The sequence below is a fragment of the Tachysurus fulvidraco genome, chromosome 2 (assembly GCF_022655615.1).
Source record: "Tachysurus fulvidraco isolate hzauxx_2018 chromosome 2, HZAU_PFXX_2.0, whole genome shotgun sequence".
Classification (NCBI taxonomy): Eukaryota; Metazoa; Chordata; class Actinopteri; order Siluriformes; family Bagridae; genus Tachysurus; species Tachysurus fulvidraco.
Genome location: NC_062519.1, coordinates 26,247,861 through 26,274,981, shown reverse-complemented (window position 1 = coordinate 26,274,981; position 27,121 = coordinate 26,247,861). Strand labels below are relative to the sequence as shown.

At 38.3% G+C, this 27,121-nt stretch overlaps 3 protein-coding genes and 1 long non-coding RNA gene across 5 annotated transcripts in view; 1 reads left to right on the top strand and 3 right to left on the bottom strand.

Moving 5' to 3' along the window:
- Positions 1-644: 644 nt before the first annotated feature.
- On the bottom strand, positions 645-8,714 carry rab3b (RAB3B, member RAS oncogene family). Of its 2 annotated transcripts, none has more exons than XM_027169999.2 (5): positions 8,559-8,714; positions 7,713-7,937; positions 4,742-4,860; positions 2,940-3,064; positions 645-2,838 (listed from the first exon to the last, which is right to left on the bottom strand). In XM_027169999.2, the coding sequence occupies exons 2-5, from the start codon at positions 7,935-7,937 to the stop codon at positions 2,654-2,656; spliced, it is 654 nt and encodes a 217-aa protein (XP_027025800.1). In that variant the 5' UTR covers positions 8,559-8,714; the 3' UTR covers positions 645-2,653. The 2 variants fall into 2 exon arrangements, with proteins under 2 accessions (XP_027025800.1, XP_047664233.1); XM_047808277.1 differs by lacking the exon at positions 8,559-8,714 and adding an exon at positions 8,416-8,539.
- On the top strand, positions 8,389-18,126 carry LOC125140187. Its single transcript, XR_007139426.1, has 3 exons — positions 8,389-8,519; positions 8,941-9,027; positions 17,992-18,126. It is a non-coding gene; the product is annotated as an uncharacterized LOC125140187 (long non-coding RNA).
- On the bottom strand, positions 10,005-14,394 carry atpaf1 (ATP synthase mitochondrial F1 complex assembly factor 1). Its single transcript, XM_027169998.2, has 9 exons — positions 14,161-14,394; positions 13,660-13,768; positions 13,480-13,527; positions 13,334-13,396; positions 13,201-13,251; positions 13,016-13,063; positions 11,466-11,561; positions 11,274-11,381; positions 10,005-11,016 (listed from the first exon to the last, which is right to left on the bottom strand). The coding sequence occupies exons 1-9, from the start codon at positions 14,367-14,369 to the stop codon at positions 10,840-10,842; spliced, it is 909 nt and encodes a 302-aa protein (XP_027025799.1). The 5' UTR covers positions 14,370-14,394; the 3' UTR covers positions 10,005-10,839.
- The window catches only part of frem1b (Fras1 related extracellular matrix 1b), a 27,516-nt gene continuing 15,601 nt past the window's right edge, over positions 15,207-27,121 (bottom strand). Inside the window, 14 exon segments of the mRNA XM_027170000.2 lie at positions 15,207-15,437; positions 15,570-15,655; positions 17,111-17,226; positions 17,335-17,487; positions 17,941-18,257; positions 18,958-19,107; positions 19,941-20,013; positions 20,086-20,215; positions 21,197-21,341; positions 21,425-21,626; positions 22,106-22,526; positions 25,266-25,530; positions 26,362-26,557; positions 26,653-26,794. Of these exon segments, the coding sequence (XP_027025801.2) occupies positions 15,229-15,437; positions 15,570-15,655; positions 17,111-17,226; positions 17,335-17,487; positions 17,941-18,257; positions 18,958-19,107; positions 19,941-20,013; positions 20,086-20,215; positions 21,197-21,341; positions 21,425-21,626; positions 22,106-22,526; positions 25,266-25,530; positions 26,362-26,557; positions 26,653-26,794 (2,605 nt within the window). The 3' untranslated portion in view covers positions 15,207-15,228.

Sequence of the window (27,121 nt, the reverse complement as noted above, 5' to 3'; positions counted from 1 at the left end):
TTACGTACGATTATTATTGACAGTGTTTTTATTCCATATAAACCTTCATTAATTACATTTTCAGAAATTTTTACTGTTTTAAAAATGACACAAGTTTGTTTAATTGCATTAAAACAATTGGCTTATGTGAGCTGTATTATTAAATCTACCGTACTAGGCTGTTCCAATAGATAAGTATTGGGACAAACGCATTAAAATAAAGCAGTGTGAGTTCAGTAGCTAATATAAGGATGAAGTATCATTCATTCATTCATCTTTAGTAATTTATTCATTATCCTTTACTAAGCTGTCTTGGTAGAGCCAGAGCCTAATTTTTTTTATTGCCCTTTGCAGCTCATGTGTCAACTACGGGCACATTTTCATGCAATAATAGCATAAATTTGCATATTTAATATAAAGTACAAAGGTCAACAACTACCTCTTTTCTTTTGTGTGCTCTTTGTCATATGTTGATATTTTTTTACGTGTGCAACCTTGTGTTTATACCTAGAGGAACTAGAGCATAGTCAAAGGCAACAGCAGCATTTCCAGTTGCTTGTACGGTATATATAAATAAATTTACTGTTCATTAACCTTATATTGAAACTTACATTGTACGTGTGTATCTCATGTGATTTATGATATGGTAGAATATGCACATAACATGGTGAGAGTGGTACTTTTATTGTTACAAAGTGCATCTAAAATCAACTTTTACAATGATCTGTACATTCACTCTATATCCTTGTGCAAATTTTTCTACCAGAAAAAAAAAAATTACTGACAGACTGACTGGCAAAGTTACAGTACATCTATATGTTCCCAGCTTCAATTAGAGCATAAAAATAAATATCTACTCAGCAAAGACCAGCTTGATAGCTTACAACATCTTAATTATAAATATCTCATGTAAAATTAATTTCAAAGTAGTTACATAAAACTTTATTCATAAATGCTTACATCACTCATTTGAAAACTCAGTGTATGTGATACATGTAGAACTCCACAAGGATCTGCTACGTTTCTGAAATATAAATCAGTCGTGGCACAAGTTTTACAATACACTTATACTGGCATCTCTAAATATATTTTAATGTGTTGTCACTGTAGATGAAGCATAAGTATGTGCAGTAATGACCTGAATTTCACTTTACGGCTCAATATGGTCAGTACGCACACACGCATACACACACACGCGCGCGCGCGCGCACACACACACACACAAAACATTCAAATATATAGTTATACAGTCCACACAAAAAAATACTCACTTTTATGCAAGAGATCATGTAGGGATTTGATTTTTGTTTCGTAAAACTACTTGTAGGCTAATCAGCTTGATTCATGCATGTACTAAACTACCTTTGATCTATCATGATATATTGAACATTTGCAAAGTGCTCCATATGTCCAAAACCACACATTTTATTGTGCCCATTATAGGTATTCAAAGGAACCTATGGTGTTATTGTATTGCCAAAAAATGTAGAGCACGCTAGCTTTAGGAGGTGTTAGCTCTAGATACATAATGAGTTAACCTAACTCTCATACAATACATTTGTACATGGACAAGTTAAATTCATCCTTCTCACATATACTGTGCTCATTTGTTTAGATTTCCTTTTTCATGCTTTGGTACAACACTACTAAAAGTCATCAGCCAATCAGAATGGGTTTCAGCCTCCCTACAATCTAATAGTTGGAGGATATCTACATATAAGCTCCTCCAATTCTGATACAAAACTGCTGACGATGGGCAGTTGGAGTGGTCAATTATCAGTATCAAGAACAATAAATGCTCACAGGCAATGAAGACATATGACCGTAATTATGTTTGAAAGTGACCAGGATGAAATTCATTCACGTTTTCTGAATGTGATTTGTTTTTAACATAATTAGGATGAAAACTTGCAAGTGCTTTCTCTGAGACATTTTTTTAACTACTGCTCATGTATTGTCACATGGCAGCGGAACATATTAGGAGGAAAGTGGTATTTGCGTGTTCTGGCCCGTCACAGATGCTCACAGTTGCTAATGAGATGGTCATTTATGGTTGGTCAGATTCTCGATCATGAATCGCTGTGGCATGGTATGCAGATTCAACCTCACAATCTCCTGGTGTAAGGTGAGTGATTTTTTTTCAAAACTTTGTGCTCTTGACTTTTGGCAGTGAAATAAATTTATAAGAACCCACCAGCCTGTGTTTCTACAAAGGTTAAAAAAGAAAAACAAAACATCAAAACCACCCTGAAACCACAGACTATTATTGTGCATAATATTTGACTGTTATGGCCACTCTGCAATTGTGTGAGTCTAGGTCACATTTTGGTCTTTTACTGAGCAACAGTTGAAGAAACGAAGCAAAGAGATTGTGTTAGGTGATCTTTAAGCACCTTTGAGGTCTGATTTAGTCATGTGAGATATGTGTGTCTGTATATGTGTCTGGCAGTGAGCATGTGCTTTTTTGTGCTTTGGTGGAGTCCCTGCATTGAGAGAGTCCCTCACTCTGACCCTTAGTTAGAGGTGTGCTTAAAGTGACGTTATAGTAGTAACAGTAAACTACATGTAAGGAATAAAAAAACTAAACTGGATGAAATGACGGAAATGGAAAGCAGATGAAAAGACAGGATCAGCACAATAGTCTAGCATGTGACAGCAGTGTAAACAGGCTAAATCAGCAGCAATTCTGAGGTAGCTGCGTCGGCTTGTCACTAAGCCGAGTGGCCTTGGCTCCACTGACCATGGACGGGTCTACGTCCACTCGCTCAGACATCTTCACGCAGATGATATCCACCAGACGCTCAAACACCTGTCTGACGTTGATATTTTCCTTGGCGCTCACCTCGTAGTATTCAAAGCCTGAAAAAATGTTTTTTTATTATTTTATATAATGACAAGATCCAAGTTTTAAAATTTGTCATTCTTAAAGCATTATAAAATGGCTTCTTTGTCCTACTCACCAAGTTGATCAGCCAAGTGCTTGCCTTTCTCTACAGGTATCACTCTCTCATCAGCCATGTCACATTTATTTCCAACTAAAATAACCTGAGCATTGTCCCAAGAGTAGGTCTTAATCTGGGTTGCCCTAAAACAGGAAACCTTTATGGTTAAGTGAGAGCTGTGAATTGCATCAGCATAGTATGGATGATGTTGATATTGTGATAAATTATTTCCTAATACTTCTCACATATTCTAATGGTATCTAAAAATCTTTTCTTTTCTAAAATGCAACTTCAATAGAAAACCTATTTATCCTGAGACATAATTTTTTATTAAAAAATGGCTTCAAATATTGTGATATTTTGTCACATCGCCCACCACTATCTCACCATATTTTCAGTGTCTGTAATTAATATGAATTAATATGTGATGAATGTAGATGTGTCTACTGCACACCTCAGCATACCATCTGTAAAACAGTGCTGGCTTCAATCAACAGTGCTGGCTTCTTTCCTTTCACATGAATGACCTGCTGTATCCCACCAGCATTGCTTCAAGACAGACAAGTCTACCATAATAGGGCCCCTGCAAAAGTATTAGTTCTTATACTGATGCTTTAATCTTCTGCTTTTCATCCTGGCTACTCTTTCCCAACTTGGTTAAACAGGATCTCAGATAGGAGTTATAACTATAACTTGTTTCACCAGCCCACTCTACACCAGCTCTCTCTACATTAGCTCACTCTACAACAGCTCTCTCTACAATAGCTCTCTCTACAATAGCTCACTCTACACCAGCTCTCTCTACATTAGCTCACTCTACACCAGCTCTCTCTACATTAGCTCACTCTCAACTAGCTCACTCTAAACTAGCTCACCCTGCACCAGCTCACTCCTTCTACCAGTATAACCACTCCCTCCTCTCAACCATCTCAATCTAGCCTCTCTGACCTTGTCCCCAAAACAGCCAACCTGAGCTGTCCCTGTGATGTGCTCGTTCCTAATCCTGTCCGTCCTCCTCACTCCTAAAGAGAACCACAACCTCCTCATCTCTGCTACCTCCATCTCTGCCTCATGTCTTTTCCTCACTGCTACAGTCTCTAACCCATACTGCTTCTTCTGTTCTTTGAGTTTTATTTGTTTTATCTTTAAGATGATTAAAACTCGTTGTAAGTTATAAATATACTGAGGCATTTAAAATCTGAAAATAAATAGATTTTATTATTTTTTTAGGAAAAATTCAATATTTCATATTCAATAGTTTCAGGTCCCTAATTAAAATTCAAAAACAAACAAACAAACAAAACTGTGATACTGTCCATGGTACCTCCTTTGTACAAAATCTCAGTTTGAAGCACGTGTTCAGATGATATGCTGATGGGTTTGAGCTAACATACAGCATCAAGTTTTACACAAAATTGTGAAATCCAAAAACTAAAAAACTCTGAAATGAAGGAAAACATTTGTTGCTGCTTGTGATCTTGACCCTATTGTATATATAATGCCATGGTTATGAGTGACTTAACATGCCTCTGCACATTCGCTATCAGTCAGAAATGTCTGACAGCAATGTTATAGCACATTTATTCTGATATAGGTAAAAGTTATGGAAGCATTATGGTATTATGGAAGCAAAAATTTGGGAATAAAGTCAATTAGTAAACTGGCAGAAAAGAGGCCCTGAAAACTAGAAACTTAAACACTAACTAAAAATTTCATGAAAGTATAGCCAAAATATGTTGTACTTTATATATGTGAGGTAGGGAAATTGAAAGAATGTTCAATTTAAATAAAACTTTTTTTTTGTTTGTTATTTTACTCACCAATCTTGTACTGCATTAAACGACTCCTCATTGGTGATGTCATACATGAGAATGAAGCCCATTGCTCCTCTATAGTAAGCAGTGGTGATGGTCCTGTAACGCTCCTGACCTGCTGTATCCTGCACAGAAATAATATATACATATTTACAATACATACAGTGGGGGATGTATTGAGATTCTGCAAGTATCCGTGATCTTTAAAATGCTGATGGAAAAGTGGATCAGAGTTTATTTATTGGAAAAGTTCAGGGAAAAGGTCATGAAATAAAAAGGCCAATTCATGCATTAATGATTGATGATTTGATAGTCTTTGTCAATTGTGACATGAATTATGTCTTGATGTCACCATTAGAGCAGTAGCTATATACAGTATCTGAATACCAGCTTGTGTAGATAATTTACATAGCTATAGCACTTAAATTATCACAATTTATGTCTTTATTTATACTTAAATATCACAATTTGAAAAAAAAAAAAAATAGTATCTTCACGATTTATTAATTTAGACACATACATACTGAATATTAGGATAACTTGAGAATGCCTTTAATAAGGTTGGCATCAAACTGTAACATACCTGTTTGTGTTAATTCTTTATTATTATTTTTCTTTTTTACCACCAGCTTATGGTAGCCACAGCGCTTTAGAATGCCTTTTTGTAATCGGTCAGAAAATGATTCACTTGCAAAAACAGTAGCTCTGACAGTACTTAGAGATGCCAGCCAAATCACAGGTTTATATTAATAACTTATTGTTTCTATAGTAACAGCTCATTCACAGGAACTTGCATGGCTGCGCAATACTTCCATTGAAGGCGGATATAAATAATATGGGGACTACTATGAATAAAAACATAAACTGAGTATTTAACAAAAACAAAACAAAGTTTAATTGTTGATATAAAAATGCCTTCTGTATGGAGATTTTTATAGAAGGAGTCTTACTGTAAGTGTCAGTAAGGTTTCTGACATGAAGAGTCGTCAGAACAGTTTCTCAGTAACATGAAAATCTGTGTTTTGTCTTATTACCTTCTAGAATGAGAAAAGAAAAGCCCTTACTTTCTGTATAATGACATATTAGTTATATTTGTTTAAAAAAGAAAAAAAGAAGCTTACTGATGCCTAATTCCTTGGTAGTATACTACTAATACTCATCTGCTTGGTACCTTGGCAGATGAGACCAAATCACCACTGAGCATGTCACAGATAGTTCAAAGTACTACAGATCAGTAAGGACATCATCTCAACATGATCAGGCAAACGATGACAGTATATGATGGCTACTTCATTAAAAACGCCACAACATGACTAATTTAAAGTGTACTTTATTAGATGGAAAGCTGTGGCCTCACTTCCGGGTTGCGGGCCATGTCGCCAGCCCGAGTTTTGTTTTGTTTTTTCAGTGTCCTGTGACATCGCCCCGCATTTGTCCGGTGGGGGGCGTCGCTTCACATTTTGTTTCCGTGGAGGACGTCGCCCCACTTCCTGTTCGTGGAGGATTTTTTTTTTCTTCCCCGGATTTTTTTTTCTTTGCCCTCCCTTCCTTCCTGTTCCTGGTTCCTGAGGGGTGGGACTGGCAGCGGTGCGTCGGGGGTTATGCGCGCCCTTCAGCTCGGCTGTGAATGTCGCTCGGCCCTTCAGCTCGGCTGTAGACGTCGCCCGGCCCTTCAGCTCGACTGTGGACTTCGCTCTGCCCTTCAGCTCGGCTGTGGAAGTCGTGTGGCTCTTCTGCTCGGCTGTGGACGTCGCTCGGCCCTTCTGCTCGGCTGTGGACGTCGTTCGGCCCCTCTGCTCGTGCTGTGGACGTCGCTCGGCCCTCGCTGGCTGCACCGCCGTGTGCCTTGCTCTCCCCACCTGCCTCGCCATGTGTCTTGCTCTCCCCACCTGCCTCGCCGTGTGTCTTGCTCTCCCCACCTGCCTCGCCGTGTGCCTTGCTCCCCCCACCCGGCCACGTGCAGTTTTGTTTACGTTTCTCGTCACGTGTCTGCCCCGCCTTCGTCTGCTCCTTCCTGTCACCACACCTGCTCCTCATTGTGTCATGATTGTCTTGTGTATTTAACTGTTGCCTTGTGCAGCGCGGAATCTACTGTTGTCTTTGTCCTGTCTCTAGTCCGTGTCGTGTTTCGTGTTCCTCTGTTATTAAACCCTGTTTTATTTTGCTATCCTGCGTCTGGGTCCACTTCCTGCCCCACGTTGTGACAAGCACATTTGCAGCTGTTTTTGAGGTGCTATTTTTATCTCGGACCCCTGTTCAATCAGCCTTGATTACAACTTGCACACAACCACAAACTGCAATTAACTAAAGTTACTGTCTTCAGCCTTAAGTGTGTGTTTACTCTCCAATCCTACCCTTACTCCCCCCACACCATTATATCTATATATATATATATAGATATATATATATATATATATATATATATATATATATATATATATATATATATATATATACACATACATACACACACACACACACACACACACACACACACACTCAAACACTGAGGAGCAGCTTTAATTGGCTCTGAGCATCATTCTGCTGTGTGCTGCTGTACTGCTGCTATGACAACTAGCACTGATGATGCAAGCAGAGGGAGGCTTTTGCCTTGATTTTCCTGAATAAAATACCAATTCCATTCACAGTTTGGTCGAGGGCTGTGCACTGAAAGTCGGAGCACTCTGAAATGATTCAGCTTAAATGTGCTGGGGTCGTAGCATGCAGCAATGTGTGTCTAGAATAGATCAAGTGCCTAGTTTGCAAGATCTGTCCTGAGGTTTATATTCTAGCACTTACCGTATATACCATCTGTTCAGAGAAAGAGTGTGAATTCACAGTGTATTGATATTTTTAGCAGGAAAAAATATGACGCTCAATGACGGGTGTATATTTTGGAATACAAAGAATGAGAATGAATTCATAGACACAGAATAAATGGTACTCACATGTGAACACTCAATCATGATGGACTCACCCAGATTTGGAGTTTGACCCTCTTGTCATTGCGGTAGACAGTTTTTACTTTAAAGTCAATCCCAACGGTGCTGACAAACGAGTTGCTGAAAGAGTCGTCTGCATATCGGAATAGAAAGCTGGTTTTGCCCACACTGCTGTTGCCGATAATGAGGAGCTTGAACATGTAGTCAAAGTTCTGGTCTGAGCCATCTCTTTGTCCGAAACGCTGATCTGCTTTTGCCATCTGTAAAAGCACAGAACCAGACAGGTGTGTACATCTAGCTCTGAGCTGTGAAAATGATTCCTACAGACTACCGTTTCATTTTTATAACAGGGGGAAAAAGCCTCTACAGGCCATCATGTTTTATCTACTAGGGTTTGGTCTGCCTCTTTAAAGTACACTTCATCTGCAATAACAGATATCTTTCAGCAGAGCTGATATGGTTTAAAAATGCAGTTTACATATTTTGACTGCACCATGTCAGCTACAAATATTACTGACTGAACAGATTTAATAAACTAACATCACAGAATAATACAGACATTACACATCATAAGGTGTAAACAATGAGCAGGTGAGACGAGCTGGAACACACAGACACATCACACACACATACACAAACACACCACAGACACACACACACACATTAACACACCACAGACACACACACACCACAGACACACAGACACACAGACACACACACACACACACACACACACACTTTATCGGCGGCGGCGGCCTGAACGACGACATAAACAGGCGATTGACATCATATGTGCTGCGTGTAGAAAGAAGAAGACATGCAGGTCTTATCTCACACATCAGGTTGGTTACTTAATGGCCATATAATGGATGCTCTCTTACCTCGAGTGTGTGAGCGCTGCTTCCCTCCGTCCTTCCTTCTAGGTGGGGGCGGATTGCACTGATCAGAGACGAACCGTTTTGGGTGAATCGGTTCTGTCTGAAATATTTTTAATAGGTCTAATGAATCGATTCGCAAGTACAAACGAATCGAAAGTTTTACATTTTTAAAATTTGCAATTTCTATTAACCACCAATATACCTTAAGCCTTTAGTAAGCCTTTACTACACCTGTACCTTTAATAAGCTATACTCCAAATTGAAAGATACATATTAAAGGTGTTTTCTGATAGTGTACTAATTTATTATGTTAAGGACCTGTAGCAATAGACAAAAATATCCTGCTACCTTAATAACTAAACATATTTTGTTGTTTACACTTTAGGTCTCAACAACGAACAACCCTCTGTCTTCTATTACTGATGCATGGTGAATCAAATGAATCGAAACTCGAGCTCGATGACGCAAACAGGTATTTCAAAAGAATCGACTCTATAAACGAGTCTTAAGGTTCATCACTAGTTCATAGAGCAGGGGAGAAGGCTGTTATGTTTGTTATCTCACATCCACATGTTATCACTAAGCTGACCAACATATTATAACCTACTGTGCATTACCACTATAACAAGTTAACCCTAAACACAACCAATACATTAAAATAGTGTAAAATAAGACTGTAACTGGTTAACAGGTACAACCCAATTCAGTGCCTTAATGTCTGCTAGACAGATCTTCTTGTAATATGAGTGAATAGAAGAATGAATGGTGAAAGCAAGGCTGTATTTAAAGCAGTGGGTATCATCACATTAATTTTGCTGCACCGATTAAATGCTGATAAATGAAACCTATTAAATAAATGACTCATATTTATATCATTAAGACAATAAAAAAACACAACAGGGCATTGGAAACAATTGCACTTCTAGCTGTTTACTCATTTCCTGAATGGACTTATTCATAATGGCTGATTTTAATGACAGCACATCAGTTCAACATTTCATTTTCTTAACGGCCATGACACTGATGCAGGATAGAGAGACAATAAATGCAATGCTGAGGATCAAAATCCTAAACTACAATCCAACACCACAAAGCTCCCCACTTGATTTAAGCTGTCAGGTAATTACTCAGTTGGAAGTGATAGCTTAGTGGTTAAGGTGTTAGTTAGCCCACTGATCAGAACTCTAAGAGTTTGAATCCGATGCCAACTAAATGACCGCTACCAGGCCCTCGAGCATGTCCCTTTACACTCAACTGCTCAGTTGTATAAAAATACTAAAATCATTCCAGAATTGCTAAGATACATGATATAACAATGCTGTCAAAGAACAAACACTTAAATAATATTATATATATATATATATATATATATATATACACACACAGAAGTCAATATTCGCCTTGACATAAGGAACCATTCATAATTTTGAAAAATAAAACATTTCTTGATAAGTTGTGTGAAAGTGTATTACAACATCATTATTACAATCATTATACCATGTTTTGCCATCAGTTAAATTGGCATAAAATCTAAAATGACCACATTAATTAAATTAATACATTTTTAGACAGTGGTTTAAGTGTTTCAGGTTTATTAAACAACTTCACTCTTACACCATATTTTATTACCAGTAAGATGTCAAAGTTGCAACACACAATTTTCACACTTACTCTTATAAAATACAAATATGAAATACCTATGTTCAGTTAATATGGCAAAGTCGTTCATATATAAGTACATACGCATCAGACTGCATTCAAAGCCAACAATATCTAGAAGAGTCTTTTATCAGATTCCAAACAAAATACTATTTATATCCTGCCCTCATGTACACAATTATCATAAATCACGTTCACAACCTCAGTGTTGCATAAATAATTGTCTTTCAAAGTATAAGATTAAATAATTTAGAGTCAAGCTTCAGACTCCTTTACTCTATCACGGAGAAGGAAAGGTTGCGTTTAGTGGTCCATGGTGGCAAATTCTACATTCCTTATGTAAGTATTTACATAAATACCTTATTTACTGTTATACAGGAAAAAAAACAGACCACACTATGTAACTAAGTATTCTCAAGGGGACGTGAGCTTGTGAAGGCAACACAGAGATTGTGTACATCAGCTCTATCCATGTAGGAATTAGGTAGGATTATAAGATGATAATTGCACTGATGGCTAGCACAATCAGTAATATGGAAGAGATCTACACTAGACAGCTTCCTCCAAGTGTCCTTTCGATTCTTTAGGCATAATTCCTCCAGCCTTGATTCCACAGGAAGGGGTGTTACTTTGCAGTGACTGTATGTCCTATCCCACTCTGCTCGAGCTCTGCGATCACAGACATGTGTTTGAACTCCGTCGGTCTGTGGTTGAACGTCTCTACTAGTTGAAAAGTCTCATGTTTCTGAGCTGCATAGAATAACTGCACCTCATTGGCCAAACATTGGGCTTCATGAACAGTCTGGAAAACAAGAGCATAAGAAAGAATATAAAATATGCAAAACATTTATTGAAATAATAATGTATTCTTAAAGGAACAGTTTGACCAACAATAAAATTAAAAAACATTTCCCACTTTGGATTTAAACTAATTTTGTTTACAATTAATGGAAGCCAATTTACCATCACACATACTGAACAAAATTGTAACTAAAAATTACACTATTAACCAAACTATTCCTGTGTATTATATAACAGTCTCTTGAGTACGTTACTCACGATAAACTTGCTATCCATCTCAGCAGTCATGAGAACAATGTTCTTGTCCTGCTTCAGGTCTGAGTAGTGGTACAGAATCAGCTGGCTGGGAGCGTTTTCTCCCAAAGTCTAATAGGAAAATCAACCGTTTGCATTAACAAACAGCAAGCTTCTCACTGGGATGCAACTTGGCCTGTCCACATGATGTTTTACCTGAATGTTGATGAGGGAGGTGAAGTGTAGCTCCTGACCAGCCCACTGACCCAAAAAGAATTCGTATCCTTCTTTTCGGGGCAGAGCATACAGAAACTGTTGTTTAAAAAAAAAGTTTAATGCACTAATAAACCAATAAATTATTATTAATAATAATAAAGTAATATTAATGTGATTGTGATAAGTAGTACAAATTTATGTAACAAAAATGCATTGCAAATATTTACATACAAATGATTCAAATCAAAGAAATATGCTCAAAGCAAGCAAACTTATTATTTACCTGATTATTATTATTGCTATATTATTATTTATATAAACCTAGTATTTGTCAGAAACCCATACACTAATTCAAATACAGAAAGACAAAATGTTAAAGGGACCATTCTCTGTAAATTTCAAACCGATGCTGCCACCTTGTGGTGAAACGATGTTTTGTCATCTACTTCACATAAATATCTGGGTCCATATTCATAAAGATACTAAAAATGATCTCAAAGAGCTCCCAAATTTAGATAAAAAAATTCCTAACTAGAAATCTTATCTGAAGAGTGATTCAGGACCAAATCTCAGAACAACTTTTATATTTTTTTAACGTAACGTTTATCTTAACTTAAGATGTTCACATTCTACTGAAGACTGATTGGTTGTCTAATTTAAAAAAATGAAATCATAATTTTGTGCTGTCTCCAAAACAGCCCTGAAATGCTATAAAGGCAGAAATTTTATTAACGCACTATCATTATTAAATCTCTCTTCTCTCTCTTCACCTTTCGGCCATTTTCTCCTCTGCTAAAGAAACTCAAGTCTATTAAAAGTCCACTTCTATGATGCTTTAGAAATAACTTAAATTTACTAGGATTTTAAGGGGAAACGCCCACATTTGTATGAATTTTCTAGAATTAAGTCACTAGGAAAAACTCTGCAGAATTTTCATTAAAACGGGCCTGGTTCCTAACCGTGGTCAAACCAATGTATTCCTATAATCTTTCTATAAAAAAAAAAAAAAAAAAAAAAACTTTATCTATAAAGTATCTATCCATCTATCCTTGTCAGACAAATAGCAATGTATTCTGTAAGCCAAACTCAACCTACTGTGTGTGTGTGTGTGTGTGTGTGTGTGTGTGTGTGTGTGTGTGTGTGTGTGTGTATGTGTGAGAGAGAGAGAGATAGAGTAGTACTCCTGGTTTAGGGACCAGTAACATAAGTGAAATTTCTACTAGAGATCTCAGAGTTCTGGATGTTTTGTGGTTTAGTATTGCAGGTCACAGGCGGGAGAAAATAAAATGAAATAAATAGAAATTCTAAGTGCAAAACAACATCTGTTAGATTGTTTGCCTGAGGCTGATTCGAAGAAAAATATATACTTAGTTCAGCCACAATTTGGTTTGGATTAAATCCACAATACATATAATTTATCAAACCAAAATGCAAAGGGAGCGTATAAACTGTTACTGGACTGAATGCTGCCTATATAAAAGCAGCCTCCATGTTCCAGGATGATTAAATAATCACAGCCCTCTTGAGCATATCATCACTGTATATCTTACCGTTGGGCACAACTTGGCACGGTTGATAATCTTCTCATAGGTTGAACCCTGAAGTATAAAAATGATTATTTATTGTGAAATCAGCTAACTAGGTGCATGTGAAATTGTGTAATTGTTTAACTTTCTTTTTGTAAATTCAGTTATTTGATCATGTACCAGCAAACTAAAGAAATGAGCTTACTTACTGGTATGACAGCACTGATTGTGTCTTTTGTTGAGAAGTAGTTCATCCAAAGCTACACACAGAATCATAATCATAAATACAATATATCTAGAATATAATTTATTCATGTTTCATTCAATAACTAAAGTGGTCACCTCTTCAATTTCAGGACCAGACTTGTCCTTCACCATGTTAAGGTTGAGGATAGAATCTAAAGTCTGTCACAAAACAAAAAAAACAAACAGTTGAGTAACCGAGAATTAAATAAATTTGAGTACAACATAAGTAGAAATTCTGCTACCTTGTTTTTGGTAAAACCTTCAGGTCCATTTTTGTTTTCCTTATCTTTCTGGAAGCATGAGATTTAAAATACTCCACATTAAAAGACAGCAGTAACACACTAATATATTACAAGGTGTAGGCTATGGAAACCATTGCCATGAATGAAGAGGAACATGTCTTCTTTTCAGCTGACAGTTACCTCCTGCTCCATTAGTTTAATGAAGTCAGCTTGTTTTGAGTGTCCAACAGGCTCCTTCTTTATGTCACTGCACTTCTCCAGGCGGACTTTGTATTCTTGAGGTTTGTTGCTGGCGATACAGAGAGAGAGAGAGAGAGAGAGAGAGAGAGAGAGAGAGAGAGAGAGAGAGAGAGAGAAAGACAGAAAGAGAGACAGAGCGACAGAGAGAGAAACACAATGAGAAAAACAGAGAGAGAGACAGACAGACAGAGACAGAGAAAGAGAGAGAGACAGAGAGAGAAAGGAGAAAGAGAGAGAGAGAGAGACAGACAGACAGAGAGAGACACACACACAGAGAGACAGAGAGAGAGAGAGACAGAGAGAGAGAGAGAGAGAGAGACAGACAAAGACAGGGAGGGTTAATTCTACAGGATGTATATACATTGCATTAAAACAACAAGATGTTTTATGTAGTATGTTACAGTTCTATTACTGCACACTAGTATAATAACATTAGTGTACCTCCGCAGTTTACTGATCTTCTCTTCATATTTACTATAATACGGGTTTTCCTGTAATTCCGGTTCTTTCGTCATAGAAAAAGCCCTGATTTGATTCGGCACAAGTCCAGGAATAAGGGGTCGAATCCCCGCAGCTCTCACCGCTAACATCCCCCGGTACATGCAGGCCATTTGCACCATGGCCGCTGCCATTTTCTCCCCGTCGCACATCAATAGTGCTCCGTGTAACTTTCGGCAGTTATTGGTTCCGCTTACACAAAACCGAAAATACACAAGTTGGATTTGAGACTGAAAAATTAATTGTATACCAACATAGCAAAAAAATGAACCAAAAATAAATGCAATAAAATATGCACAAAACAAGAAAAGTCAGCTAGCTGCCTACTTAGATTTTGATTTAGTCTTTTAAAAAGTTTAATTTCATTTTCAAATTTTACATTTTGCCTTCATATACTTTTTTAGTTGAGCAAAAAACAGTTTAAAAAACAGTTTTTAAACTTCTCAACATTATCTCAAAGTGACTTAATTAAACATGGTGTCTAAAAGTTGCTAAAGTGAATGGATTTAAGATTATAGTTAGCTTTTCATCTAAGGCATTGTTTGACTTAGGATGGCTGTATAGAATGTACAAGACAAAAACAAACAAAACAACAACAAAAGCGATACCACAAGCTAAGCTATAAATAAGTCTTAATAAGCTTGTTGTTAAAGCAAAGCAATCCATGACATGGTAGTAATACCTCAGCAATTTACCAGTGACTGCACTTTTCAATTTATTAAACAATGACAAATTGTTCTTTTTAACCATTTATAGTTACACTTAAAGTTGTGAAATGTCATCGTAACTATGCGAACAATATTTTTTTTTAATTTTTTTAACTTCAAGATGTTGATTCTGAATATTTTCCTATAACAGCACACACAATTGTCTTTTATGCTTTTATTATGCCAAATATTTTGTAATGCTAAAAGAAAAAATGCTTGTCAAATTATATATAAAATATTTATTAATGGTTTACAAGTTAGAAAGAAGTGGAACAAGCTGAATGAAGATATATTCATTGTCTCTTTATTTAGTGACTTCTGCATCTGCTGAACAAATATATTTGTGTTCTACTACTGGTGTACACTTTTCTCTAGTCCATATTTTTTGGTCCTGGGCTAGAACACAGCTGTGAGTGGAGCCATGACTGTCTGACTCTTTGTTCTTCTTAAGTCTGGAGAATTTCAGTGGTGTGCTGTCGGCCCAAACCCACTGGCCTGGATATCCAGAAAGCCCTACAAACACAACAGCAATAAATCTTACCATACTGAAAACATAAAGCAGGAAAAATATTATATCGTCATTATACTTTCTTATATTACAGTTCTTGGTGAAGCCTAGATGAAGAACATAGTTTCTGCCCTCACCAATCCAAAATGGTTGTTTTCCAGCAAACCTCCACAGCCACTTCATATGAGTCTTCGAACGAACACTCGTCAAGTGACCATCAAGCCTGGACAACAGAAAACATCTGCTTTATATATATATATAAATGTCTAAACCACTGGCCACAAAAATGAGTAGACCCCTAAGTGAAAATGTCCACATTGGGCCCAAACTGCAAACTGTCAATATTTTGTGTGGCCACCATTATTCTCCAGCACTGCCTTAACCCTCTTGGGCATTTAGTTCACCAGAGCATCACAGATTGCTACTGGAGTCCTCTTCCACTTCTCCATGATGACATCACGGAGCTGGTGGATGTTAGAGACTTTGTGCTCCTCCACCTTCCATTTGAGGATGCCCCACAGATGCTCAATAGGGTTTAGGTCTGGAGACATTCTTAGCCAGTCCATCACCTTTACCCTTAGCTTCTTTTAGCAAGGCAGTGGCCATCTTGGAATACTGCCCTGCGGCCCAGTCTCCTAAGGGAGGGGATCATGCCTCTCTTCAGTATGTCACAGTACATGTTGTCATTCATGGTTTCCTCAATGAACTGTAGCTCCCCAGTGCTGTCAGCACTCATGCAGCCTCAGACCATGACACTCACCACCATGCTTGACTGTAGGCAACACACACTTGTCTTTGTACTCACCTGGTTGCCGCCACATACACTTAACACCATCTGAACCAAATAAGTTTTTCTTGGTTGCATCAGACCACAGGACATGGTTCCAGTGATCCTTGTCTTTATTCTTCTTGTCTTCAGCAAACAGTTTGCGACCTTTCTTGTGCATCATCTTTAGAAGAGGCTTCCTTCTGGGATGACAGCCATGCACACCAATTTAATGCAGTGTGCGGCGTATGGTCTGAGCACTGACAGGCTGCCCCCCTCACCCCTTCAATCTCTGCAGCAATGCTGGCAGCATTCATAAGTCTATTTTCCAAACACAACCTCTGGATATGATGCTGACAACATGCACTCAACTTCTTTGGTTGACCGTGGCGAGGCCTGTTCTGAGTGGAACCTGTCCTGTTAAACCGATGTATGGTCTTGGCCACCGTGCTGCAGCTCAGTTTCAGGGTCTTGGCAATCTTTTTATAGCCTACGCCATCTTTATTTAAGCCAAATTTAACACACCTGCTCCCCATTCACACCTGAGACCTTGTAACACTAAGGAGTCACATGACACCGGGGAGAGAAAATGGACACAGGGGTGTACTCAGTTTTGTGGCCAGCGGTTTAGACATTAATAGCTGTGTGTTGAGTTATTTTGTACAGCAAATTCACTACTTTATATATACCGTATAAATTTTTATATACTGTACAGTCATTATTTTATATATACACACAGTATATATATATATATATATATATATATATATATATATATATATATATATACACACACACACACACACACACACACACACACGCATATGCAGTACTGGTGCACCATACAGTACTGGTGCCAGAAAGATAAATGCAGTGGTAAGTACCAGAATACAGGTGTTTGAGTTAACGTACACTGTGCATGTATGTTGAGCATTCCACCAGCTGGCTTCACCCGGGCCTAGGATGTAGCAATGCCGTCTGTAATGGGTCCAATTAGGAGGACAGCCAACACTAACAGCCTTTGAAGACTAAATATAAAAAAAATAAAAGAAAATATGAAGTTTTGTGAATAAGCGATACTAGTACAGCAACATATTATTAAATATTTCTCATAATCAATAATTAAATGTGCTAACCTTTTGTTGGCGTACAGTTGAAGGGAAGCCTTTAGGAAATGTGTCTCTCCGAGAAGTCTGAGGCCAGCTCCAGATTGGTGTGATCTCAAGCTCTGGGTGGACACGAGGCACTGGTATCTCCAACTCTGGCCTTATTGGAGTCAATCTATGGAGCTAATGGATAAAGTACAATACCCATCTGATATTTTAGAAAATGTACTGTTTATTATCCTTAAAACCCATCCTTATTGGTCAGTTTTTAACACAGTAACTTCAGAATGACTAAATGAAATGTAAGATTGTAGGTCTGGACCCACTGACATTCAGTTCAATTCAATTCAAATTTATTTGTATAGCACTTTTTACCATTGACATTGTCTCAAAGCAGCTTTACAGAACAAAGACATAGAACAAAAGGTTATTATAAAGAATAATATAAAGATTAATAGAATACAAAATTCAAGATTATCTATATTAGATATATGTAAGTGTTTTTGTATTTATCCCCAATGAGCAAGTCTGAGGTGACTCAGGCAGCAGTGGCAAGGAAAAACTCGCTTGAATGGAAGGAAGGACATGTCCTGGGAGTTTAGGCATATTAGGTTAATTAATAGATGCAGTAAATACCCAATGTGTATGTGAAGATTCCTGTCTCACTCCAGATTTTCTGTTTCCTAGCAGTCTTGGCTGTGTGCTTCCTTGACTGAAGGACGGCTGATCCGCTGCCTCCCCACCACTTAAGCGCATAAACTGTGTGCGATATGGGACATCCCCCCTTGGTGGATAGTTCTCCCATACATTCCCAGTATTTGGGTCTGGTGTGTAGTCGTCATCTGCCGTGCCTGGTGTTTGTGGAGATGGAGGCTTGTAGATTTGTGGTGGATGTATGACAGGAGATCTTCTCTCATCATCCTCAACAATCAGGTCATCTGGGTCACATCTACCTAATAGAGGACATATAGATATACAAAATAAAACAGTGGTGCAACTTTTAGAGCTCCTACAGACTACAAGAGGACAGAAACAATATGAATCCTAAAATGTATTTATAATTGCAAGACTATCATCAGCAACCGTCAATAGCGAAAAGAGACAATCTGTGTAATATAGAGTCCATATTAATAAAAAATAAAAACTTTGAACTGAAATAATTTCTATTTTTCAGACTTCTCTGTGCAAGCAAACTGATATGGACATGAAACTGTGTTAAAATAGAAAACAAATTTTCAAGCTCATAAAGTGAATAGTGAAAACTGACGTGACATACGGCTAAGTAAGGTGACCCATACTCAGAATTCGTTCTTTGCATTTGACCCATCCAAAGTGCACACACAGCAGTGAACACACACACACCGTGAACACACACCCGGAGCAGTGGGCAGCCATTTATGCTGCGGTGCCCGGGGTGCAGTTGGGGGGTTCGGTGCCTTGCTCAAGGGCACCACAGTCGTGGCCGGCCCGAGACTCGATCCCCAAACTTAGGATTACGAGTCAGACTCTCTAACCATTAGGCCATGACGTGCCCATATAATATAAATATAAATTAACATACCACAGGCCTGTAGCAACACAAAATCGGGTGCGACATTCAAAATCCACCAAAATATTTTCCAAGCTAGTTTGGGACAAAAATGGGGTTTATACCATTTCTGGGATCCACAATCTCCACTGAAGCTCTGCTTCTTGCACCTAAAACAGCGTTCTTTTGGGCTTTTAACACCACCTCCAGCCTCTCATGGTTCTCCTCCAGTCCGTCATCTTTGAGGTAAATATTCCAAAATTTGACTGTGACTCCTATAAAAGAGGAGAATAACGAGAGTATAACATAGGAGACAGTCTTCAATACTTGTACACTGTCACAAACATACAAACGTTACATACATGATCTAAACTAACCTGGATGTTAACTAATTAGAATTTTGTATATTATTTATCTAGCTTAATATGCTTAATATACAAAAAGTTGCAGATGCAGACCGTTTCTAGAGTTTACTCAGTACTGTGCAATAAAGGAACAACCTCCAGTGAGTGACAGTTCTGTGGCTAGAAATGCCTTGTTAATAAGAGATTTTAGATGAAAATGGCCTGATTAGTTCCAGCTGCCATTAAATATATAATATAATATAAATAATCACTTTGTGGTGAGCATGCACAAATCAAGAGCACCTGAGCATGCACAAATCATCAAACCTTTAGGTGGATGGGCTACAACAGCAAGAGACACATTGCCAGTCAAGAACAAGGATCTGAGGCTCAAGAATCATATGCACACAATCAGAGAATCTGGAAAGTTAAAGTCTAATTTTTTGATGGTTAGTTTAATTGATAAAAAGCTCTTGACCTGTTTGTGCATGATTTTATGCACTGTGCTGCTGCAACATGATTGGCTGATAGAAATCTGCTTGAATGTGTGTGAGTACAGGCTTTCCTAATAATTTAGTTTGTATATGTATGTACTGTATGTATTATGTACACACACACACACACACACACACACACACACACACACACACACACACACACACACACACACACACACACACACACACACACACTTCATATACGGTGAAGACATTTACACAGTGCATGCAATACACTTAACTGTAATGCAACATAAAATTCAACACCTGGATCAAACTGTATCAGACTAGCTGAGCTGTGAGTGAAGTCCTTGCCCACCTTTGCTGTGCCATCTTCTACCTGAAACAAAGTAAATCATTTACTTTTACATCCTTTTTTCCTTCAAACTTTAGTGCAGTTGTTGATGTTCACCTGAATTCCAACATAGGCAGGGTCTACGCTGTTCCCACTGCGCATCACCTGCACAGCTAGAGTTCCTGCGTTCTCACACACACGATAACAGGAAGCCGTCAACTCCACCCGGGACCATTGGAGCTCCATTCTGTGTTTGGCACACAACAGATTTCACACTAGCACTTGGCTTGAGTTGTGTTGCATTAACCTCTTCTACAAACAACTTTATAAAGAACATTACACACGGCTCAGAGACTTAACATCGTCAGCCTAAGCCAACATTTTTGAAAAGGTTAATCAAGCTGCTGATATAACACAGTTTAAAATGATAAGTAAGTGATTTGTTATTAATAACCAGACCCAAATACTACAAATCAACCTGAATAGAAAAATGATATCTAAAGATTTTAATTTTATTACTGCATTAGAGCTATGATAGTTATGTAGACTGTTCTAACAGAAACTCTAAGATACAGTAGTTTGTAGAAATCATTATATAGTTAGATTATAAACATGTACTGTATCTATCTGATTCTATAATTTTTTTTTTGGCAGTTGAATATTTTATATTATATTACAATGCTACTGAATTATATTTTGTGATTGGTTGGTGCTGTGTAACAGTTTTCCAACAGTACAAAGGAATTTGCAATATTCAGTTTTTCCATTCGTGCTTCTTATTTTAAGGGTTTCCATAGAAGGTAAACAAAGAGTATGAGGAAGAAACATCTGGTAACATTTGTTATGCTAATATCAGGATTTAACTGATCTTGCAGGTATTCTTCAACATTAAAAGCAATTTTTAAACAGATTAAAAATATGTTGTGACTCTAAACTAAAGTTTGAGGAAGTAAAAGTAACTATTTCATGTTAGCCTGCATCACACAACCATGATGTAGATTATTCTCCTAGAACAATTACTGTATGCTTAAAGCTAAGTAACTGAATAATATGTTGAGACTTGAAACCTAAGGGTTTAGATGAACTTAAATTACCTTCATAAATCTTAACACATATAGGAAGCATGTAGCAACAAGCAAATTATAGAACAAACCCAGTGAAATAAAAACTGCTGAATGAATTATAATGTATAATTTGTACACAGAGACAAAAGAACAGATAAACATACACTTCTGGAAGCATGATGTTTCCTGCTGGGTCAGTGAGCTGGAACTCAAAACTGTCTGCTGTCACTTCTATGTCTAATGGAATGACATAGCGAACTGCTTTCTGGTCCACATCCATCTGTGTGAAGCGTCCTTTGATATAACCACCTATGAACACCAAACACACAAGTTAAAATCCTACTTATCATTATCTATAGCATTGCCGATCACCGGTTGCTCAATGCACCTGCCTGTAATGGTGTTCTCAAGGTATCCAAAATGTGGAGGCTGTGTGATGATGAACTCAAGCATCTGGTGTGGGCTGTCTGGATCTGAGGCCTTGAGGTACTTGGAGGTGATATAGATGCCTTGTTGGTTGTTTTGTAGATATTCCACTGTACTAGGGATCCCTTTGGTTACAATGTGTGGAGGGTTCTTGTCTAAAACCTCTATCTGCAAATACAATTGAAGAATTATTTCTTTGCTCAGTGTTGGATTTGAACCACAAGAGGGAGCTATAATACTGGATCATGATGAGATTCCTCATGATGAGAAAGAATATGTGTAAATGTGACATATTGACCTATTTGTTGATTTCTTGGTCTATTCAGTTAAATATACTTTTGAAAAAGCTTGTAGCTGATCACATAACAGAAATGTTAAGTTATGATCTAAGGACACAGCACAGTATATGGTATTATAGCATGTGGCCTATATGAATCATCATTTCAACCTGCAATCTCTATCAGGGGCAGCTGTATGATACAATCTAATACAAGCCACCCATCAGTGGTAAAAGCTTTGTTATGTTTGCTTGCGTAGATTGCTTGAGAGAGTTTTTCCCCACATAAGCACTTTCCATATCACAAACCACTTCTTTTTCGATACAAAAGAATAGTTACTAATGTTATAAATATAAATCCCGTCCTTGCCTGTATTGTGAAAACTGCTGCTTGTTCCTTTAGCTGTCCATGTTCCAGATACCCTTTATTGGTTCCATCTGATGGCTGAAAGGTGAATCTGTCAATCTTAGCAAAGCTGTTAAGATGCTGGTAGCTCAGGTGCATGTTATTGATGTCTAATTGTGTAAAGCGGGTCCTGGACATGGACATGGACAACCCGTTTAACAGTAGCTTGCCATACTGTGGTAGTTGAATGACCGTGTAGGTGAGGTTCTCTAAAGCTGTATCAGGATCTGAGAGCTGCAAATGTTCAGGTGAGATGATTCCTGAGGTGCCTTCGGTAAGCTGGAGACCGGTGTTGATGCTCAGGGTGGGTGGGATGCGGTCATGGTGCTCCACTGTAAAAATGAGGCTACTCCTAATTGATGTTACACCATTGCTGATGTCAAAGCTGAACAGAAAACACATATTTTTTGGACATTAGGAAGTTCTTTGAATGCTAGTAAAGAATTATAGATAAAGGCATTTACATTTCAAGGAAGCTCTTATCCGCAATGACTTACATTAATCTCATTTATACAACAGAGCAGTTCAATTTCTTGCTCAAGGGCCCAGCAGTGGCAACAATGGGATTGAATTCACAACCTTCTGATCAGCAGTGTAACTGAGCTTTGCCTGTTCTGGGAGAAACCCTATCCTGCACATGCTAGTGTTTCCCTGGTCTATCATAACCACTTTAAACTGGGAAAGGCTTATATATTCATTCATTCATTCATTTTCTACCGCTTATCCGAACCACCTCGGGTCACGGGGAGCCTGTGCCTATCTCAGGCGTCATCGGGCATCAAGGCAGGATACACCCTGGACGAAGTGCCAACCCAACGCAGGGCACACACACTCTCATTCACTCACACACACACACACACACACTACGGACAACCTACCATGCATGTCTTTGGGCCGGGGGAGGAAACTGGAGTACCCGGAGGAAACCCCCGAGTCACGGGGAGAACATGCAAGCTCCACACACACAAGGCGGAGGTGGGAATCGAACCCCCAACTCTGTAGGTGTGAGGCGAACGTGCTAACCACTAAGCCACCATGCCCCCCCTAGGCTTATATATATATATTTTTTAAATCAGGTGTGTAGAGAGCAGGGGAAAAAAAATAAAATATGCAGTATAGTGAGTACTCCAGGACCAGGACTTGGAACCAGTGTGACAGTTGCATTGGGGTGATTTAAAAAGTGGTGGGTGAACAGGAGCAGCATTTATTCTGCATCCAGGCCAGCACACCTCCAAACACACATCACTGTCACTGATAAATGATGTCCATATTAAACATCAACATCATGACTGACCAGCACACACGTTCACATAGCCAAACAAGCTAAACATCTGGCCTTACAGTTATTTTACGTTTTGCTCAGTAATTGTGCCCAGAGCACCATTCACATGGCGGCAACTGCTGAGACAATGCCAGGCAGAAATTATTACTCTCCTAATAATGCCCATTCATCATCCACCTGTCACCAGTGAGCAGAGGGAAGATCAGGGCTCCCCAAAAAACACCTTCTGCCTCTCTCTCCCTCTCTGTCCCTCTTGGCCTCGGCCTGAGTTGTTGTCGGCGCTCAGTTTTGACACACAGGTGTTCGCTCAGGTGTTTCCCTAGTTAGAGGGTCTGTTGTCTCAAGCTGCTTGCTGTAAGCGCAAATACAAAATGTTTGAAAAACATCCTCTGTGTTCCAGACAGTACAATGGTTTTAATACATCAAATGTCCAAGTGTTCTGATTTTTACTGTTAGATCTCTGGTTCTTGTGATGTCTAGCAGCCGAGTTGCCGAGTAATGACTATAGACTTAAATTATTGCCTGTAAATGTAGCTATACTGATGCACCGTGCTGTCATAACGGCACACACTGGCATGGAGTCGAGTTGCTACTCACTCGCTTTTAAGCAGCACCATCACAAGACTTGGCTGAAAAAGGCTTGTGAGCTCCCAGCTGACCCTGAAGTGAAACTCAGCCAAGGTTTTGGGTGACAAACCCAGTCACAAACACACACAAGAGAGGCAGGACAGGTCAGCCATACGCTGCCTTCTCTGAAGTCTGCCTCCTGTCAAATTGGCTGGAAAAGTACATAAATATGGGGGACTGCTCCATATTCTCTTATTTTCTCTCTTTTACTGTCACTGCTGTAATTTGGCCATGAAAAAAGACTCCAATGTGTGCTGCTATATCTACTGAAAATGGGTTTTAACTTATTGTGTATGTGCTGCAAACTGAGGTAAGTGAAAGAAACAAAGTCATCACAAATCGTAATGTGCATCACTACTTATTTTGACAACAGAAATGAATTATTTCTATAAATAATTCCATTATTTCTAAAAAATAAAAGAAAATATATTTTTTAAAATGTACAAAAAAGAAATTATTCTACAAATCTACAAAAATATGAATTAATATAATGGAAAAATAAATCATTGAATAAATGTTTATTCATTTGCTTAAATAATTTGGGACTAAAGTAAATGTTAATTAAAACTTTAGAAAAAATACTTACAAAATACTTATTCTCATTAAACTATGCCAGAATCTATGAACATGTATGAACAATGGAAAGCCATTCATGTTCTCCTGCTAGCTGGATTTCTTTGGCAGATCAACACAGAGTGGGATTACAGTGCGACTTGGATATATTTTTATACTTTCCAAACCTGGTAAAATATACTTTAAAATTCCAAAAGTACTTTTTTCATCATATCTATATAGCACAGTGTGTAGTTTCTGTTGCTAAACAGACTGTGAGCTTATACAACTCCTTGAATGCAGAAATACTTGCAAAAATGTCAACAAAAAATAGAGATCCAAACAGCAATCTGTATGATGAAAATCTGCCAAAATATAAAATAGCTGTTAAAAAAGGTTATAGATATTTGCTTTAAAGTCATATTCTAACATCATTTACAGTAATGTGTCCACAATTTGAATATCATAATGTCATTCTGCCTACACTTCACTGTAAACTTAAACTTAACATCAGTGTAATTCATTTCATTACACTATTATGCACTTCATCAACATCTCAATATCCTAAATAACTGTGTTAAATATTTTTTTTGTCGCAGATATGTACTGTAGATATACTGTATTAGGAACATTTTAGATATGTTCCAACCCATTGAGACTGACCTGAAAGAGTCGTGGTCAGTAAAATGACTGTTGTCGTGAGTGTAGCACACTCGGTGTGAAGCCACATCCATCTGGGTGAAAGAGAGCAGAGGGATTCCTGGGTATTGGACCAGGTGTAGATGTCCATGTTTAGGAGGGACGGTCACTGTGTAGACAAGCTCAACTGATTCACTTCCACTATCTGTAGCCATCAGAATGCCTGTGGTTAGCACAACACTCTCCCCCTCCGATATTGCCATGGGCTTAGTGATCAGAACAATGTCACCTGACAGAGGAAAACAGGCCAAGAAAGGAAGAGGCATATATTAAAGGAAATAAATAGGTGGGAAATGTAGGGCTTCCATGATTATGATGCAAATCTTTTTTGTTGTCACATGACATCAAGCAATTTATAAGTTTTTGTATGAGTATAGGAATTCACGCTAATGACTCTAGTACAGCTCATTCTGTAAAAACAACATCTAACATCTCCCAATGACACTGATGCAAGGCTAAATACAAAGTAATGCTATACTAAAAGTGACTTTGTAGGAGTTGTGTGTCATCCCTCAGTGGCCGAGGGGACAGGCTTAGGAACAAGGACGAGGCAGCAGTTGCTGGCACTCTGGTCTGTTAATAACTCACACTCACTGGGAGGTAGAAACCGGTTCAAACATCTCACCTCTGCTCCACCTGAATCAGCAGCACAGACCTAGAAGCTGCTGTTTCACCCACTTGGCCAAGGGAGAACCATGCTTACAGTCACATATTTATATAGATTATATTTGTCAAACAAAGTTTTTTTATTATTTGACTGAGAGGAAAACACATCTGGAATACAGACTGGTCCTGCAAACAGTCAACAGATTTTGTTACTGTGTCACTACAATAATTGTTTGAATTTAACAGCTATTGTTTTCTTTTCCTGTAAGCAAGAATAATTGTAATTGACAATCCTTCTTCTCTAGACAATACAATTTCAAGAGCCTACAATAATATAAAAACAACACAAAACAAAACAGCATTGTTGGATTGGTATGATTATTGCAATTCTAGCAAGACTTTTAATAATTACTAAAGCTAGTTTGAAGTTTGAGGTAAAACTTGAGGCACAGACCTTTTTGAACAGTTTGGACAGCTATGAAGAAACTCTGTGGAGGTGTCTCGTTGTCTCTGTCGCTGAGGAAAAATTGGAAGCGGTCATGACCTTTCAACCCACTGAATGTAGTGTGTTTGTACAACAGGCGGTTCATCTCCACATCGTCCTGTGTAAAGTTATGACCTGCGTTCAGGTCAAGGAATCCAGCTTCTGTCTGCACAGCACACAGTGACATGAGACACATCATGTTAAAGGCTTTGTAAAAAGAAAATGCCTTGTGTTTATCAAATGTTGTTACATGAAGCTAACCTTGAGTTGCAGAAGGCCAAATCTGGGGCCGGCATTAAGAACGTAATAGACCTGGTTGCTAGGAGTATCATAGTCTTCTGCCTCCAGCACCACACTGGAGATTACCCTCCTCTCCAAAGCGTTTACCTCTAAACCTGCATTCCTGCATACACAGAACCGGGACATAGCAAAAGATGTTAAGGCCACATTGGGGGCTCATGCCAAACTTCCAAGCTCAAATGAGCCTTATACAAATAAATAAATAAATACATAAATGCGTCAGAGCCAGATGACTCTGTCAGGATCAAAAGCAAGTAGCACTGGCCTGGACTATCTGGCCTGTCATCACAAATAATAATAACACAGACAACAAGGGTTTGGGTTGAAGTTTACATAAGAATCCTTGGTCTAGAATCCTAAATGGAGTCAAAATCACAAATCTTAGCGTGAAAAAAATGCCACTATTCCAAGTAAAACCATTCCCAGTCAC